The sequence below is a fragment of the Bemisia tabaci genome, chromosome 7 (assembly GCF_918797505.1).
Source record: "Bemisia tabaci chromosome 7, PGI_BMITA_v3".
NCBI lineage: Eukaryota > Metazoa > Arthropoda > Insecta > Hemiptera > Aleyrodidae > Bemisia > Bemisia tabaci.
In genome coordinates this window covers 27,828,583-27,847,642 of record NC_092799.1, presented here as the reverse complement: position 1 = coordinate 27,847,642, position 19,060 = coordinate 27,828,583, and the positions used below count along the sequence as shown (strand labels likewise).

At 36.6% G+C, this 19,060-nt stretch overlaps 1 protein-coding gene across 2 annotated transcripts; it reads right to left on the bottom strand.

The window, feature by feature from the left end:
- Nucleotides 1-729: 729 nt before the first annotated feature.
- Nucleotides 730-18,679, bottom strand: Arp8 (Actin-related protein 8). Of its 2 annotated transcripts, XM_019043956.2 has the most exons (11): nt 18,155-18,679; nt 16,879-17,046; nt 15,488-15,615; nt 14,336-14,414; nt 12,477-12,650; nt 11,774-11,884; nt 9,474-9,821; nt 8,532-8,678; nt 6,896-7,067; nt 5,890-6,018; nt 730-4,583 (listed from the first exon to the last, which is right to left on the bottom strand). In XM_019043956.2, exons 1-11 carry the CDS (start codon nt 18,182-18,184, stop codon nt 4,411-4,413), a joined length of 1,659 nt encoding a protein of 552 aa, XP_018899501.1. In that variant the 5' UTR covers nt 18,185-18,679; the 3' UTR covers nt 730-4,410. The 2 variants fall into 2 exon arrangements, with proteins under 2 accessions (XP_018899501.1, XP_072158858.1); XM_072302757.1 differs by lacking the exons at nt 16,879-17,046; nt 18,155-18,679 and adding an exon at nt 16,726-16,849.
- Nucleotides 18,680-19,060: the final 381 nt, after the last annotated feature.

The window sequence follows — 19,060 nt, the reverse complement described above, 5'->3', positions numbered from 1 at the left end:
TGACTATTACTGAACTACTTTACGTTTTAACCAGTGCTCAAAGAAACAATCTCCCATTTTATGCCTACGATTACTTGTTTATCAGTGAAACGGTAGTCCTGCCTGCAGCACCTCTACTGCAATTTGCACTGGCTGTCATGTTGTGTAAGAAGATATTGATGAAAGTGAATGAAAGAATACATGCCCTGAAGAGATCATCACGTAATTTGTGGATGGATTTTTCCGTCACAGATGACTTTTCTGTTGATGAAAAACTGCTCCAGTTATATTTAAAAGAAGATAACTACCGGTATGTGAAACCAAGGCAAAATCTGCAGGTGCGGGTATCATGTTTTAAGAAGCTCCACAAGGCATCTTGTCAAAATAAATTGACTGAGTTTCAGAATTTATTTAAAATACACAAAAAGTTGATGATTCTGGTGAAGAATATGATGAAGTTTTACGGCTTTTTAATTTCACTCAACATGTTTAGATTTGCAACATCAATAGTTCCAAGTACCAATCAAGTCATTTTTGCAGACCAAGATATTGTGGGCGATGGTTTAATGGTTTTTAAAGTGATTGGGGCTTTTTCATCCATTCAACGATTGGTTTTCCTGTTTTGGATAGCCCACACTTGTGAATCTGTTTTGGAGCAGGTAAATATATATTTTGTAACTTACTCCACATCCTCCAGTATTCTAAAAAAAAATTTGCAGAGGATCTTGGGTCTGAGAGAAAAACAGAAAATAGTTAAAACAAAGACTGATTTACTTCAAGAGATCATGACATAGAACATTAAATCCTAGACAACTTTAATGGAGATTTATCCTGAGGTAATAGGATACTTAAAATACTAAACAAGACAGGAGTTACAAGGCAGAGATGTGACCAAAAGAATGAGGAAAGGACGTCTCACATAAGGAACACCATTTTTCAGAGAAATGTTAACTTATTTTCAATATTTTAAATTTTTTTCTGGACAAGAAGTTCTGACTTCCATCAAATAAAATGTCACCTCCTTTCCCCTTTCGGAATTTGAGCAACAATCCTCCTGAACATATAAGCAGAACTTACACAAACAAAAATCATGTACTTTCAAAATAAATCTATTTTACCACAAAAGATAAAAAAATTCTCATGGTCAGTCATTGAGAATGGAAGGGTAAAAGGGTAATTCATTCTTCCTCTCTGATCAGTGATCAATGTCTCTGATTACAACTGACCATTATGTTGATTTCTAACTCATTTTTATACATGGATTTTTTCTACTTGGTAGTACCCATTTCATTTACATGGCAGCAATGAGCGGAAGGCATAGAGCACCTCCCAAATTAGAGACAGAGAAGTTGACATAAAGTTATAGCTTTAGTGTTCCTCCAAACAGAGTAACTTAAAAAGGAAAATTTTACTCAAATGAGTTTTTTCCCTTTATGATGAGTACACGTATCAATGGCTATGACTTTAAGTCAACTTCTTTCTCTGTTGTGACAATAATGACATTCAAGAATTTCATAGCAAGGATACACTACTGATTATAACAATTAGCTGATGCAAATAATTACTGTTTTTCAGCATCGATTGACAAAAAGAATGATTCACAAGATGCTAAATCAAAACCCGGAGCCTTGCTTGAATAAACAGGTAGGTTCAATACATACGAGATTAATGTCTGGAGAAATGAAAAATTAAAATCAGTTATTGCATCAAACAAACAGTCTGAGTAAAAGTAAATCAAATCTCTTTCCCCTTTCAAATTTTCTCGTAGTGGGGTGACTCCTGCACAGTTTCGGCCAAAAATGAAAATAATCTGTCGAGCTCTTCGAAAATAAAATCGATTTTGTATTTTTATACATGGCACAAAAACTTGCTCATTTTTGGCGCAAAAACTTTAAACTGGTTTGACAACTTCAGTCTACTCAATTGAGAGACAATTATTGAGAATTTCAGGAGCTTACTTTGATGTTTCTTGGAAAGACACAGGCTAACTTTTCATTTAAATTTCCTGGTGCGTACAACCACGCTTCAATTTTCATTCCCTGATGAATCTCGGAATTTTTCGACTAACCCAGGTCCTAGACTTCATGGCTTAAAACCGTAAAGATGATTGTCCATAACCTTCAGAATGGTCGACAAGCACATTTTCCTCTTTTATCTACATTTCAATTAGCTGAAAGTTGGATTTTACATTTTAGTTACTGAAAACTCAACATGCTCATTTTGATTCTAGCTAATTTTGGCATCACTCCAACTGAAACATGACCAGCTGAGGTTTTCTGCTCATGGATTGCATGATATTTGCTTCAAGCAAGTTTTTTCTGTGAGTTTGTCACTATAACAAATTTTCAAGTCGTTTTAAATTTTTTCACCTGTTTTTTTTTTTTTTTTTTTGAAAATTAAATTATTTACTTATTTTTGTGTTTAACTTTTTCCTTCATTTCTCAATATAATGATGGACCTACACCTTCGATTAGTTAGGATTCACAGGATTTCTCATTCTACTAAGAGCCATTTTTTACACAAGGGAAGAAAATAGAGGATGCTTCAACAATTTTGCATGGTATTTCTACTAAAATTAGCTACTGCTGCTGTAACTTCGTGGAAAGGAGACAATATTTTGTGTACCATGTACTTGGAAATTAATTTACTGTGATGCATTTATTGTGATGTTACTTTCATTGTAAACTTGCACATCTCTGTATAATGAGTCGTGATTATATCTCTAGACGTCCTGGAGTTATCCTTTTGCTTCTTACTTAGCTAAGTTCATCAAGCACTGTGACACTTTTCTATTTCATTTGCTGTAGTTTTTGTTGCTATGTAACATTCTTTCATTTTGTTAAAATTTAAGATTGACCATGCTCCAAAAAGCATTCATGAATAAACACTATCCAAACCGTCCTCCAGCACAGAACCTTTTTGGATAATCTTTGTGTTACGAATCCTTGTTTCAATAACTTCATAAACTTACTTATTCTTCACTCATAATATTCATTACAAACTGATCCTAAAGCTCTGGGCACCTAAGGGCGCCTATGTTGAATTTAACAACCCCTGAGGTGAAATTGTGTTCAAGACTTTAACTTCAGTTGCATAGAAGACCATAGTTTCACTATCACTCTCAACCTGCCTCAGATGAAAATATTGTCAGTACTTTCATCGAAATAAGTTCTACTGTTATGTCATGGTTCTCTGTTACAGCTTTTTGTGGTCATTATCGCATTTATGATCATCCAGTGTCAACTCAGATTAGCCTCAAATATTGGCGGAATAATCAGAGCTCGAGAATAAGGTAGGCAACCAAGTAGATAATGGTTGTAAAATGTCATCTTTCCATCTAATATAAAACATCCCTGCATTCCATTGATGCTCTCGGGTATCTCCACCAATTGCAAATCCATGAAAATTTTATAGTTTTCAGTAAGATTCGATCAATAAATTGAGTTGTTCCTTAACTTTGCATCAAAAACAGTCATGCAAAAGCCAATTTGTTTTATCTGAGATTTAGAGGTATCAAAGCACATGTTATCGTTTTGAATAGAGTAAGATACCATTACTCCATTACTTTAAGTAAAAGTTTGAATGCAAATAAAATCTTAGAAGATTGTGGCATGGACAAACGTAATCCTTGTACAGCACCATCAATAATGGTGGATTTGATTACGATAATAAGAGTGAGCTGATTGTTCAGACATCCTACAGAAGAGCAACAGACAGCTTGTTTTATCTATAAAATAATACTAGACCCGATTGGACTTCTGCTCTGAGCAAAGTGAGAAGATATAATGAAAATCCGTCCAGAAAAAAAATGTAGCAAAATATATGATGAGGTACTTAAGAAGGACTTCACTACAGACTTAAAACTAAGATATCACAAGTCCTGTCAGCCAGTTCATGCATTTTATGGTCAATTGCATCTAGGACAAAAAATCTCTAAGTGGATTTGTAGCTTTTCTGGTCCAAGCAGCAGTAACTTGGCAAATTGGAAAGCAAATAAATAATGTCCGCTCCATCACTGAGGCTGAATACATAGAAATGGCTGTGACTGTATCAGACTTAAAGTGGCTAGTAATTTTTTTTAACCAAGATTGACTGATCCAAACTCATTCAAAATCCAAATGTGGTATTTGCTGACAATCGGAAAGCTATTTCACTCAGTAAGGATCCTTTACTGTTTGAAAGGACCAGGCATGTTTATATTTAATCATATTGACAAAGAAGAGGAGAGGAAAGGTAGGATTTGATTTGAATATGTACCTTTGTCTCAAAACGTTGCCGATATCTTTACAAAAGTATTTCCTAGCCCAAACACTGAACAGCTCCCTGAAAAACTAGGGCTCAAAAACCCTACAGTGTCTATAAAAAAAACTTGGGTTTCATTCCCGTTGAATTTGATTCAATTAAGAATTCCGAAACTAAAAAGAGACAACATCACCAAATAAACGGAGCGCGTTCCCTCAGAATTTTGATACTGTGCTTGCGCCACATTGCAGGTGTGAGCCACAGTTCTTGCGCAGATTCCAGGAACGACATGACTGAGGCACCTTTCCAGGTAGCGATTTCAGGGTCCACTTCTTTCGGGACGGTGATCACATCAATTTGTTCTGAAATTATACATGAGTAATAAATTAACAAATGGAAAATCAAAGATTAAAATTAGTTTGAGGTTCTTTAGGCGAAATACAAAACCATACCAAGAATGCTTTACTTTTTGCTGATGGCATTTAGTTTTATGCTACTGTTGTATTAGTAGTAGTGTATAATTATTAGTAGTAGTAGTAGTGTATAATTATAGTAAGTTGATTTAGGATGCTACAGTAAATACTGAAGGTCGATCATGTTGAAGTTACTTTTTTTTAAAATTTTCATTAAAGAAAAGATCCTTTCGAGCTAAGGCCATGTTAACTGAATTATTATTTACTTTCTATACTATCGTTGTCTCATTTTATTTTTTTCTGTTCATGGCGCTGTATTGTTTCAATACTGTGCATCATATACACTTGGAATATTTGTTTGCATGAGCTGTTAAACTGTCAGTGTTACAAAAAGAATAAACAAATAAAAAGTCCTGACAGAGAAAAGAAGGTTCTGCTTTCAAAAGCTTATCCTCGTCAGTCTTGCACTGAAACTCATTAGAGATTTGGATTTTTAAGCTCTGATTTCTCCATAGAATAGTGTGGAACCTCAAGTTAGGTTAGGAACAAAGAGTCCTGCACCATCCTTATGGGAAATCTCCCCCCCCCCCCAGTCAAATCTGATGAAACTTTCATATGTTGCTCAGCTAGTCATTCTGATCAAAAGCTCTTGCAGGCCCATGGAAATCAAATGTGCGGTTTTCCAGATATTCGCCGTTTTGTATGCTTGAACGGAGGTCCCTCCAGCCGGATCATTGTGCAGCACTACTCGAACCCTTCCCTCCCAGTCCACTCCGGCCTTTCTCCGCTTCTTCGTCACCCATACTCGAGGCTCGGACTCCAACGGTCACGAGGTGGCCCACTGGCCCAGGTGGTCTAACCACCACCCAGATAAGGCCACTCGGGCCGGCGACGATGAGCAAAGCCTTGTGAGCGTCGGAGTCGGAGCTTCAGGTATGGGTGGCGGAGAAGCGGAGAGGAGCCGGAGTGGACTGGAAGGGAAGGGTTCGAGCATGCTGCACAATGGTACGGCCGACGGGACCTCCGTTCACGCATATAAAACAGCGAATATCTCGAAAACCGCACATGGGATCTCTTTGGGCCCGTGAGAGCTTTTGATCAGAATGACTAGCTGAGCAACATATCAAAGTTTCATCTGATTTGACTGGAGGGGATTTCCCATAAGAATGGTGCTGGATTCTTCTTGGTGTTTTTTTTTCTTGTCTAAAAATCAGATATAGGTTGGTCGTTAGGAAATTTTGTGTTTAATTTTCACCTGGACGATGTTGAGCTGGTATTTGCAAAGAGAGATGGTTTTGAAGCCAAGATCCAATATTGCTAAATTTCATTCCTCCTCCAACAATTAAGATACAACTGTACATTTTCTTCTTAAGGTCATCAGTGCCTGCAGGGCAAAATAAAACATTAATGACACAGACATTCAAGTCTTGAGAATTATTTACCATTCTTCCAATACTTAAACTAATTTAACTAATACTACTCTTGAGCTTATTATTAGAGTTAGCTCTGTATTAAACACCAATTACATGGGGGAAAAAATACAGGAATCAGACATCAAATTTAACAATGTTGCTGCAAAAAAGCTGACATTAATATTGGCCAGATTTAGCAGCAGTGCCTAATAAATCCAGTAAATTGAGCTTTACCTATAGTTTCTTCCCCCACCCGTCCTATTTATTCCTTTCTGAATGAATGTGCATTTACATAAAATCTGTCACTTCTGGAAAAAACTAAAAAAAAAAAACAAAAAAACATACAGTTCCTTTAAACATTAAAGAAATGTAATTCCAAGCACACCACAATTTAGGGAAAATTATATTGTTTCTATACCACACTGAAAATACAACTTTTTTGGATTACCTAGGTATTCTGTTCGAATTGAGCTGTTAAAAATTAAATTAAATTTTTTTTAAAAAAAAGTCTGTAGGTAATTGTTTAATGATAAACTAAAGCAAAGCCACCGTGTGCATTAAAAGTGACCTTCATGATGAATAGTTGAACAACACTGTGCAAAAAGGTGAACTACCATTGCGGTATTGTTGTAATTGTACAACTTCTATGTTTCAGTAAATTAACAGAGAACAGATGAGAACATAAGATTTACAGCGTAACTTCCTCATTCAATTAAAATTTTTTGGTGCTTGAAGAGAAACTGGGGAGAATTTGCAGATTGTTATTGTATACATAATTTCGTCCATCAGATTTAAGCACAGGCATTAATTCATAAGAGTCAATTAAATAGTCAGAAACATGATACTTACCGCAGCGTTCTATGCTGTCCAAAATAAGAGTGTCTAAGCCAGGTAACTGTCCCGAGTCTACAATGAATTCACCACCTCCACTGGGCTCGTCAACAACAAGCTCTTCCTCTCCGCCAGTTACAACAGTCGTATCACCGCCAGCTTCCTCCATATTTTCTTTTGTCCCACGCCGCTAATGACATTACATCTTTTGTTAGAATGTTATTTCCTGCCGCTGTTTAACCATTTTAGGCACTTGTAATAGAAGGCTTGGTCCAATTTTTTATGTATCATTGTTCATTTCAGATCAAGTAGAATAACTTTTTGCCCACTAATAGATATGTCCATCTGAGGGGTCCTTTTTACGTCAACACCTAGTTTCAGGGACTTTCTTCCACTTTAATTAGGTTAAAATGAAGATTTACAGGGCTGAGCAATTGATGCTACACATCTGTAAATCACTGATTTTCCTCAAAAAAATAAATTTTCCTGGTGAATGAGTCCAACTTACCAGTTGAAGTTAGTACACATAGCGACAAACAAATTAAACACATTTTTGAAACTCCTGCCTCCATCTGGCGAGATAAACATTCCACTAACTACTGCAGCTAAAGTAGTCTCTTACACACAAGAGATGCAGCCAAATAAATGAACTCTGTCAGAAAAAATCAAACGAAAATAACGCTGGGCATGTTAAAAAAGTCTGAAATCTATTCCTCAGCTCACAATCTGCGTAGTTTGTAACACGCTTGTTCCAGTTTCAAACGTCTTCCAGTCACCACCAACCAGGTTTGCACAGGCAGAGGAGTAAGAAAAAATTAACCTTAGTAAACAAACGATTTCACTAATTTTATCTATTGTATGATTTCAATCATTTTCACACGTTTGTTTCTTTCTTCTTCCCTTACTTTACAAGAAGAAAAGCTTTGAATCAGTTTAAATCTCACGAGAGTTGAAAACAGTTCACAAGATTGTTAGGTAATTTAGGTTAGGTCTCACTCTGGGCAAACTTGACTGCCGGCCACCAAGAAAAACCGCCCACATACGTGGTAAAATTGAGTGAGCAAGTTACGAACTACGCAGATTGCGCGCTAAGGAATGGATTTAAAACCTTTTTGGAGTGCCCAACTTGATTTTCCAGCGAATTTACACTTAAAGAGTGTATTCAGTTGGTTGTATTTCTTGCGTTTAATGGACCCATTGTGTTGACAATTATGGCAAAACACCTTTTTGATGATTTTTCTCACAGCAAAATCATAATTTTAGTTCAATACTGCAATTCTTGTAAACATTAGAAACCCTTTTCAGAAAGTATTGTCAGCGAGTCCATGATCAATACTAATTTATTGCAAAAAATTACTCATTTGCTTCAGAATCAAAGCTGCAACATTGTAACCGACTACACATTTTAAGTCTTTACAGTCTCATATTTTTAAATAAAGTGTAAACTTTTCATGATTTTTTGCAGTGACAAGTTTGGGATCATCATTCTTTTTGATTTATTACCTCGATTTTCAACCTTTATGCCCTATGTTGTTCATGGTCATGGCTACACAACTATTCCTGTTACCGTGAGATTACCCTCGCCAAAGCTTAACCTAAACTTTTGGGAGCATTTATTTTGTACCAAAATGGCTTTTAAAGTTTAGATACCTACACTAGTTTCTCGAATGAATTCTGCATCAAAAGGATCTTCAGGGTCACTGAGTGTCCTCTTTTGCGTTGTTACAGTTTTCTTGCCTGTCAGATCAAATAATTCAGGTTGGAATAGTCCTAATGGTGCTATGAGACACTCATCGCCAACCTGTAAAATATTAACGATTTCATAAGACATAATATGTACTTTGAATTAGTTTGTTGAAAAAATGTATGTGCTGACTGGAAAGAAAGTAATCAGCATGAAATTTTACAGTTTCTACAGAAATGATGTTCTCCCACTGAATATATTTCTTCTTTCACTATAAAGAAACCTGCCAGAAATGAGATAATCCCAATTTTTTATTAGCGAGATAGTGCATTTGAATTCAGTGCATTCTTAAATGATACAAAATTTGTGACACTGCATGCCACAATTCGTGGAATCATTATTTAAAATCTTGGGAATTCATTTGCATGAAATCTTCTAAGTGAGTACTTCCATTTTCCAGGAATTCAAAATGGGTTAAAAACGGTTCGAATCTCACTTGTTGCAACTTTTTCTAGAGGAGGCGTTTCAAGGCGGCAGTCAATAATCAGTGTGACTCAAAATTTTCTCTCTAAATCTGATTTTAATTAAATTAGATAGAATTTTGATGGGTCTGAAATATGAAGATTTAAAAAAAGTCAAGTTTGTTCTGTCAAAGAAGCGGTCTTTTGAACTAAAGGTTTGGCTTTTTAGTGCAAACTTTGATCCAAAAAAAAGATGTCTTAATAATACTAGATTAAATACCTGCAAAAGAATTATCCATAATGTTTACTTGAATTGGTACACCAAAAAAGTAACAACTGTGAAGACAGAATGTAAATTTACTGGATCTAGTTTTTCTCCTTTTTAAAATTGACACTTTTTTGCGCAATTTTTTCATTTTATAGACCTAATACAAGATTTAAATAGACATACCTGAAAGGTGTAGCGCACGGCAGGTTTACCCGGCTGCCGGACTGCAAAGTTCTTTTCCTGACAGCCGCAGATGTCCATGTTAACATGGCAAAGGTCATGTTTTAACTTCTGAAGCAGTACAGCATCATGGTAAGAGATGGTTGGATTGGCAGTAGTGTACGGAAAAGCTGCACGCTGAAGGAGCCAGTGCAGCGACTGAGTTATGTCCCCACCACCATAACTCACTCGGATTCGGGTGTTTGCTTGGGATAAACCATCTTCAACACAGCTCACTGACGTTTTCTCATGGCCAACGTCGACAACGCAAGCGTACGCGAGACCAGCCCCAAAAGTTGCTGCAGCATGATCCTGTGATTATTCCATTGCCAGCAAAATTTTGTATTAATATTGACATTCATTGATTTATATAACGGCTGAAACTTTACAATGAACTTGAACAGTAAGTGAACTTCAACCTTGAATATTAAGCAGGGGTGCAAACAATTCAGCGGGCCAAATAGTCAAGACTTGACTGTGGACATGTTCCTTAAATTATACACACAGACAGAATCTTTTTCTGTCAGCGATTATTGCCTCCTGCAAACAACACGTTCAAACAATTTGTGCAAATATCAGTTAGCAAATTACAAATCAACTAAAAATTGGACGAAATTTTAATCAGCATGTTGTGTTGACTTTCTTGCAAAAACCCTTCGCGTTTCAAAACATTGTGGTGGCCTTTTCAAAAATCGCAGAGGCCTACAACTATTTGCTCCCCTGCATTAAGAGCAAGAATCAGCTCTGGTTTTAATTTTTGTCACGAAGAATGGGGCTTTGGAATAATGTTATACAAATAAATTAACAAATGAGAAGGTCCTTGATTCAGTTCCTCTGGGTGCAAAAGGTAGATTGGGACCGATGAGAGGGTCGAGGGATGGAGTGGAATCTAAAATGGTGGCAGTTAGGGTTTGTAGGATAAGAGGGCGCCCTCTAAGACCACTGACACACAGTCGCAGAAACACACTCTCAACCTCGTTCTTTACACTGAAGTAGCAGTGCAAATTCCTGAGGCTAAGACCACTTAATTGCTTTGTAATGAGAGCCCCAGAAAGGATGGCAAAAATGGAAGACAGGGTTCGACTTATCTTGGGTCATATGCTGTATTGTCATTTTTCTCGCTTGCCCTAGTTGTTAGGCACTTTTTATTCTGTGTATTCTTCAAGAACTCAAATTGTGACTCCTATTAACGGGCTGCACGCGGTTTCGTCTGGAATAGTTCGTCCCCCCGTTGCTAAGGATGGGAGATCCCGGGGCCTTACCGTCAACACCCGCTCAAGGTCAAGAACTCAAATTAAGCTTAAGAAGAGATTCTACATGGAGGACGGGTTGAGGGCAGGTTGTTTCAGAGTTGTCTTTGACTGTCCTAGGCCTTAGAAGTTTCTCTAATATTTCTGTTGAGTGAAAACGTGATCTGAAGATGAAGTATGTTTCAATAAAATGATAGTGTCTGAGAGGAAATTGAAAAAGTAAAAAAAAAAAACCTAAGAAAGTGGTTGTTTTTCTGATTGGTTCAATGCTTTTGCCCATTATATTTAATATTAACTTCAGAGTGAAGAGTTTGAGAGCTTGGTTGTGTATTTGATGAGAATTTTATTGGAAAATTTCAGGGTAGACAAGAAAAAGCTCATAATTGTTTATGAACTTTAATGCATCAAGTACTTACAAAATTTTGTGTTAAGTCCATATTCCGTGGGGTTTTAAAACTGGTTTTACTATAAAGAAAATTATATGAGTGTTGCTGATTTTTTAACGAACATGCATTAAAATACAGTATAACTGAAATCCTCATTACAGAGCAAGAAAGCTCATTGGACCATAATTTTTCCTCGTAGAGAAATGCTGCATGGTGCAACACTAGTTAAAACTGATCAGGAAGGCAACTGCAGACTTGCTTCTGGTCTAACTCGACCCATCATTTGTGCATCGCAGCCTCCTGATTTCCTGCTTCCAGTCTCGAGGAAGTCTTGAAAACCAGACCAAGATTTGGGCATGCAGCTGTGGCGGCAAGCGAATCTACTGCCAATTTTAATGCATCCACAGTTGCCTTCCTGATAAGTTGTAATAAGTATTTCACCAAACAGCATTTTTCTACAGGGAAAATTGTGCTTGAATGATTTGTTTCCCTTTATAATAAAAATTTCAATTTAATGACATAATGTAACGCACATTTGCAAAAAAAAAATCACCAACATGGTTGTTAAAACGACTTGTGCGTCAAACCGCTATATGTTTCAGTAAAAACAAAATGCTTGAGTACTCACCTGAACGAGGAAGCAAGCACCAAAACCCATACCATTTAGCAGCAGAGAAATCAATTCTCGCATATGAGTTCTATCACAGATATCAGGGATAACAAGAACTGCTCGGTAGAGCTATAAATGCAACAAATACATAAATCAACTTTTAAATGACTTATTCAATGCACAATGTCACCAAATTAAAAGAAGTATGATTAGAAAAACTTGCTGGGTGTAGAATGTTCTTAGCTTTTGAAATTGAGATCCTGACTTATTTATTTGCTCTTTGCTTACTTTTGCATGTTTTCATGCTGGCATGAACCGGCCTTCCAATTTTTAAAACCCCTTTGCGCGATCATCTGACATTTGAGGCTGCTTGACCTGCGCAGTCGAAAAGTTTCTACTACTTGGTGGGCAATACTAGAATCAAGGTTGAATTTAAACTTAAAAAATTGGATTTTAAAAAAGCAAGGTGAAGAAGAGGGATGAACACCAAACTGTGACATGGAGTTATCTGTAAAGTGTTTGAGTCCAAAAGCAATAATTGAAAATTGTAGCATTTGCTGCATGACTAAATAAATTTACTGAGGTTTCTGGTGGTCCAGAAAAACTAAAAAAAAATCTAGGGCAACAGGAATCTCGGCTCCTTTAATTTTCGAGTAGAGAAGGGAAAAAAATTAAGTTAGGTTAATTTATTGGAGAGGATTTTACCTACTAATGTACTTGCCTTCAGATCTTTGATAGAAATATCTAACTTGTTCCGAATTAGATAAGTCCATATTGACTCCATATTTGCTAATACTGAGGTGAGAGATCCTCCTATTCCTGAGTGGAGATTCAGCTGGCCTCTCTGCATCGGAAAATGGATGTTGTAATCTAAATCTGGGTTTAATAGTAGAACCTAAAATCATAGATCAAGCAAATTGTTGACAAGATTTTCACAATTGAATGGGCACAGAGGCTTGGAACTAAATCACTTCATTTGTTTTCTCAGGGGTACATTTAGTTCTAGGCCTCCACAATTTTCTGGAACGCGCTGGATTTTTACAAAAAGGTTAACACGACAGGCTGATGAAAATTTTGTCAAATTTTCCGGTTGATTTGCAATTTTAATTAAGATGTGACCACACATGATAAAATTTTTAAATGAATTGACCACTGTGTACCCTTCACAGGTATATGTTTATTTACTTAACAACCGCAGTTGTAACAAGAGATGTATCCAGCCCTTGCACATGATGTCATCATTGTTTGAAGTTAATAATTATGCTGTTTTTCTGGAAGAAATAATTTGATCTTCATGTGAATTGTATGACAGTCGTGTTACTGTGAAATCACAATGGTTAAAACTATAGGTCTTCACTTATTTTATTTATTTATGTTTTTTTCGTTTTACATGATGTCATTCATAATAGGGCTCGTACAGAGTTGTTTAATTTAATGATATATGAATTTCACTTATAAGAGGAATAGATAGCTTTTATTTAAATTTGTGTAGAAGTAATAATTACATTTAATTTTAAATTAAAAGTTGGGATGAATAGTCTTCACACCAAGTTGGTAAAATATATATATGTAATGAGTTAAATCATAGAAATTATGAAATGGGATGTCTCACTAAAGAATAACAATAAAATAACGATATCGATGTGAGTTTCTATTTTAGATTTTGTTGGGTGAATAATTATTTTGTAAATCAGATGTTTCGCAATTAACGTTCGAAAAACTTGGGGGTTGGTTTTTTCTCCAATTTCCCTCGATAATTTATTAAATTTTTTTAAATCTTTAGTCATGATGGAATTTTCTTCGTTTTCTTTCCTCCTTAATTTTCTCACCTCTTCTTCATTGCTGATGTTACAATGGTATACGTCTTCATTTTCTCATAATTTACCTTGTATGTTAGAATATTTCATAATTAGACGCTAAATTGTAAGTGGTGGAATCAATATTAATTTGTTCTCCTTGAAAATTTCTTTACTTGATGCATCTTTACAGTCAAACCTCACTAAATAGGAATGCACGGGACCAAGGGTTCATTCTGACTAAGCAGGGTTCCCGAGTTAAATGGACTTGGTATTCGCAAACAAAAAATCGGGACCAAACCATTAATCCTGAGTTACCGGGGTTTTCGATTTAAAAAGTTTCTGACTTAGTTAGGTTTGACTGCATCCCAATTATACACAATTGTACTTGCTTTTTTTCTGAGCAAGAAAGACCCTATCAAGACCCCTAGTTTCACAATGACACCAAACCTGAGGACAGTAATTTAAAGGTTTAAAAAATGATTAGCAAGCTTTAGAATATGACATCATAAGATACGGGCCTTTACGATATGTACTTGGTATTTCTATGACTTTAAACTCCTATTCATGTCAAAAAAGCTGCTTGGAGCTTTTATGATCTCTGATGTGCATTCCTCACTAAAAAGTCGAGAAACACCTACTTTCAAGGCGATACCTAGATTACACAGCAGCCTCACTCTTGTAATGGAAGATCTCATTTTCTTCTTACAAGGAGGGAAGATAAAAAAAAATGGAGAAAGTTATTATGCTTCCTGTTAAAATTTATGAATTTGAACTAACTTACATCATCGCCTATAACAGTGTCTGATTCTGGTTTGACCCAAGCTCCAATAGTTGTGCTAATTGTTTGCGGTTCCGTCCTCCTGGCACAAAAACAAATTTCATAAAAAAATTGGTTTCAGGTTGTCAACTTTATCGTCTCAAAAATAGGGGGAAAACTGTCGCAAGAATCAAACAGCACACTACAACACTTTTGGCAGATTTTTTAATCGAGCAGTCTCCCTTCCCCAACCTAAGTTGCTTAAAGAGTAAACCACCTGTGACAGCAATCCCAAAGTGTTGAGATTGAGCTTGCAATATTTTCACACCGCAGAGACTGTTACGGTAACTTCTAGTGTGCCATTAAACGTCTGTAGATTATGGCTTTTTTTTCTTAAAATATGGACAGGAAGTTTAAATTTGGGGATCAATTTATTATTTGGTATGAGAGTAGCTGATTTAGGAGGTCCGTCGAACCTAAATCTGCCTTACTTCAATTTATTCCCTCGCTCCCACAGACACTCCTACTAACTATTCCTCCCCGGGTCGGTGCCAAAAGTGACAACTCGGAACAGTTCGGATAGTTACGGTGGAAGACAGGACAGGCCATTCTACGATTTCAACGCGGTTGCGGCTGATCAGACCCATTGTCACATGGTTAGTATCTGGGTGAAGAGTTACTTCCAATACTTTAACTGCACAAATGGTGTCTACGTGAAATTTTGGTGTACAAACTTATACCATATTGCTTGCTTAAAACTTTTTGTCTGGTGGTCCATTGTGAGCCCCAAACATGTCAGCTGAAAAACTTTAAAACTGGTCTTCTCTGAGCATATTTTTCGACTTGCAAAGTACAAAGGGTAATAATTCCACTTGAGTGTGAAATTTGTGTTCTTTGCACCAAAAAAATTCCGACACTCTTCCATTCAATAGCATCAATGACTCAATTGCGATTTTATCAACAACAAAGCCTCTTCGCTTGCAGACAATCTAGTATATGTGCAAAACATCTGGCAGTAATTGTCAAATTCTTTGGGAAACACTTTGAAATTTTTTAAAAACTTCTACATTCATCTATAGGCTCTTAAGGTTTGGTAATAAGGTCTGCTGTTATATATAACAATGGAACTTACAAATTATGCACCTAAAAATAACAAAAAAGTGTTTGAATCCGTACCTGTTGAAAGCAGCAATTTGTTGCGGAGGAGTGGCATATCGTCGTTGTCCGTTTGATTGTAGACTTGATTGTAACGTGTGCGATAACTGCAAACGGCAATCCTCCATTACTTGATGCGAATCTTTCGCCTGCAAAATCAAATGTAAGAAATCATAATAAATACATAGACGATTATCTTCAACAAAAACTCTTTTAAGATGAGGCAACTTTTCACTCAGCATATTTGAAAATATTACCAAAATAAAGCCTCTCTGGTTTGCCATTCTAAAAAATATGAGAATCCAAGATGTCACATCAAGCATTTTTTTCGATCACAAATTGATGGTCAAAGTGCAAAACCACGTGTTTCCATTGCAGTGTTTCAAAATTTCTGCTTACGAAGATATGCGGTTCGAAAAAATCAAAGAGTAAAATTGTGCCCTGAACTGGCAATTTCTAACCTTATTTGTAACTTTGTTTGTGTGTACAAAATGCAACCATGAAAGTATGCAGAGGATAGAACTTACAGCGGTCTTGCTGAACATGAAAAAGAAAAAGGTCCTTTTTGTAAAGTTGAAAATTAAGTTTGTCGAATTTCAATCATCCTCACAATTTCTCAGTCTTAGAATGATGGGTGCCAATAATCCAAAAGAACGGAGGCTTCCTTCAATAACATTTTCAGCTCAGAAGCTACTAAGCCCATTTTCTTTAAACTTCCTTTTTGCACATACTGCTCTACGGCCGTGTTTTCTCTCAATTGCCTATTTGATAGAAAGGAAAACCACTGTTTGTAGAATTGTTTTTAGATGCTGTATCAAGAAAGGATAGTGTGTAAATTTGAATTCGGCATCAATTCACAGGGTTGGTCCTATTTTCCCCAGCGGCGGGTTTCAGCAAAACAACCTGCCTCTGGGGAAAATACCCTAAAAAACACCTGTCTTTAAAAAAAGCCCCAAAAAACCCACATGAACAAAAGAAACCGAAAATAAGTCTCGGACATTGATAAAATGTTTGATATGATCATCTTACTTCTGATCTTCACTCGCTCACTGAAGAATGGGCATTAACTAAAAGGGCCTCCAAACAAGGTATGTAGGAATTAAAGCATTGTGCTACATTTATTCTCTTCATAATTTTACAAGGAATGCTAATCACACACCAGGAGCTCTAGAAATCAATGTCTCACCAAGATATGAATGCTTGTAATTGCTTGATTGATTTGGATTAATAGAAATAGAATATCGAAGAAAAAAACCCACCACATCCATTAAAACTCCATTTTTCCCGCAGGTAGGACTTCTTTAAAAAACTCGGGTTTCTTTCGAACCCTGTAAATTCAGAAATGAGCCTTGACCGGATGAACGAAATAAACAAGGAATCCTGAAAATTGATGATCAGATGATCCTACTAACCCTAGAGACAACTGGAGGTAAAACTGTGTCTACATGCGTTGCTCCACCAATTGTCCTGCGCTGTGCAATTGCATGAAGCACTGTGTGGGGGTTGTGATCTGAAGCTCGCCCAATACGAACGTAGAGCGATCCTGGATGAATTACAATGATTTTTTGAGCCTGTACATGCTGTTTATAAAAAAAAAAAAAAAAGACACCGAATAAAGCAATAATTGAGATAACTAGTTAAATATGTATTACTTTGTGGCCATGGTGGAGGCCAGGAAAACAAAACAAATTGCAAATTCATTTTGAGAAAATTGTAAGTGATAATTTTACAAAAAAAAATTACCTACTTCAAGCTGTTTTAGTAACATAAAATTTTTGTTTGATTCCCAAAATGTTTGCTGAAAATGGACTTTCAGTTGTGCTGTCCTTGATACTAAAGATTACCCTTTTCATTGCGTTCCATTGAAAAAAAGAGCCTTAGGAGCATCTTAGTATTTATCTGAACCACAGAGGATCAAAATGGAAAGTGGCAAAACGCTTCACTTTTATATTCCAGTCCACAGACACTATTCAGCCTGTTCCTTGCATTCCAATGGAAGGTTTGGAACCCTCTTTCGAGATGGGTTCAGATCGCGGTTACACCGAATTCTAACCTGTACAGGTTGTTGTTGTTGTCGGTTGATTGGCCTAATTCCGCGTTGCAGATAAACAGCCACTTACAAAAGAGCGGGATCACACAGATGATCATTTCCCTAGTAAATAAACTAAGTTTAATTGAAGGTTCAATGTCTAGAATCAATGCATAAAAATGTAAACTAACATATAACCACTGTAACAACCGCCCTTTGAATTTTTTCCCTGTAGTACGTTCTGAAACTGGTCCTAATTGTAGAGGATCCCAATCCAGTCCATTCCGTGGATTAAAAAAAAGCTCTCTTGAAAGGGTTTAATCTGTTCAAAGAGTCATGGTAAGGATGGTGCAAATGAAAAGAACTGGTACTTGGTATATGTAAGAGAAATCCGTCGGGTTAATCTTCTTTTTTGTGGAGTGGTTTTCTCTGGGTGTTAACAGTAAACTGATTAATTTCTCAGCAGCAATCCACTTATTAAAACTATATCAGCAAAACATGACAAGACATAGCCCTATTTCAACCATGCAATAAATCGCATTTCTATGTCTTATCAGGTTGCTTCGAACGGTCAATAATCGGCCTGCTGGAGTTGTAATGCTTGACCTCAGCAACCTGAGAAAGACGAGGAATAGAAAAAAAATCAGCTATATTATTACCTCAATGCTCCCTTCCTGAAAAGCAGGCATTTTGATGAGATGGTTTCCAAGTTTGCCTTTTATCTGGCCCTCAACAACACCTGGAATTGCTGCAGATGAATCATTCTGCGCTAAATTGAAGGTTTGAAAAATTCACAGGTGTAGCACTGGCACGGTGGCACTAATCTACATGATCATTACGGCAAATGAAGACATGACTGAAGAGGAGAAATACGAGCATGTAATACAAGTGCACGTGTTGCACTTCTTTGGGAATTCTTCAATTCTTAAGAAAACGCACAGCGATAGCGCCGGCACAGCAAAATTCATCAAAATTCGGCTTCGTTCGGCCTGGGCCGCTGCGACGACCTCAAACAAAAATAATTTTAGGATTTCAGTTGGAAAAGCTAAGAATGAGAAAAAGTTAATCAATTACACTTTTTATCGGCATTCGGTACTCACAGGAATAAAAACTCTTTCACTAAAAAGATCCGTTCTCCATGCCGTTCTCCTCAGCCTCAGATTTCTGATTCTGAAGTTTGGACATATGGTTTGGAGGCTATGTTTACATGTTGAACCAATCGATATCGATACATCGTATAGATCGATGGATCGTATGTGGCCTCGAAAGTTAATTTACATACCTAACTAGTGATACGGGTCCTCTGTGATCGAATTTTTATTCTATCGTGTATCAAATGAAAACGTGAAATTGGTAGGAATTTTCTCATCTTCAGCTTTTTCAAAATTTTTGTCTGGTTATGTTCTATTCTATTGGTATGAACCAAACGATACATCGAACCACTATCGAATACGATCTATTGGCGATAGCGATACGATGGTTGCGTTCCAGAATTCATCGCGATGTAAATCGATTGAATCGGTTGTGCATCAAAGTGTTTCCGGGACCGATGAATAGTAGACGAT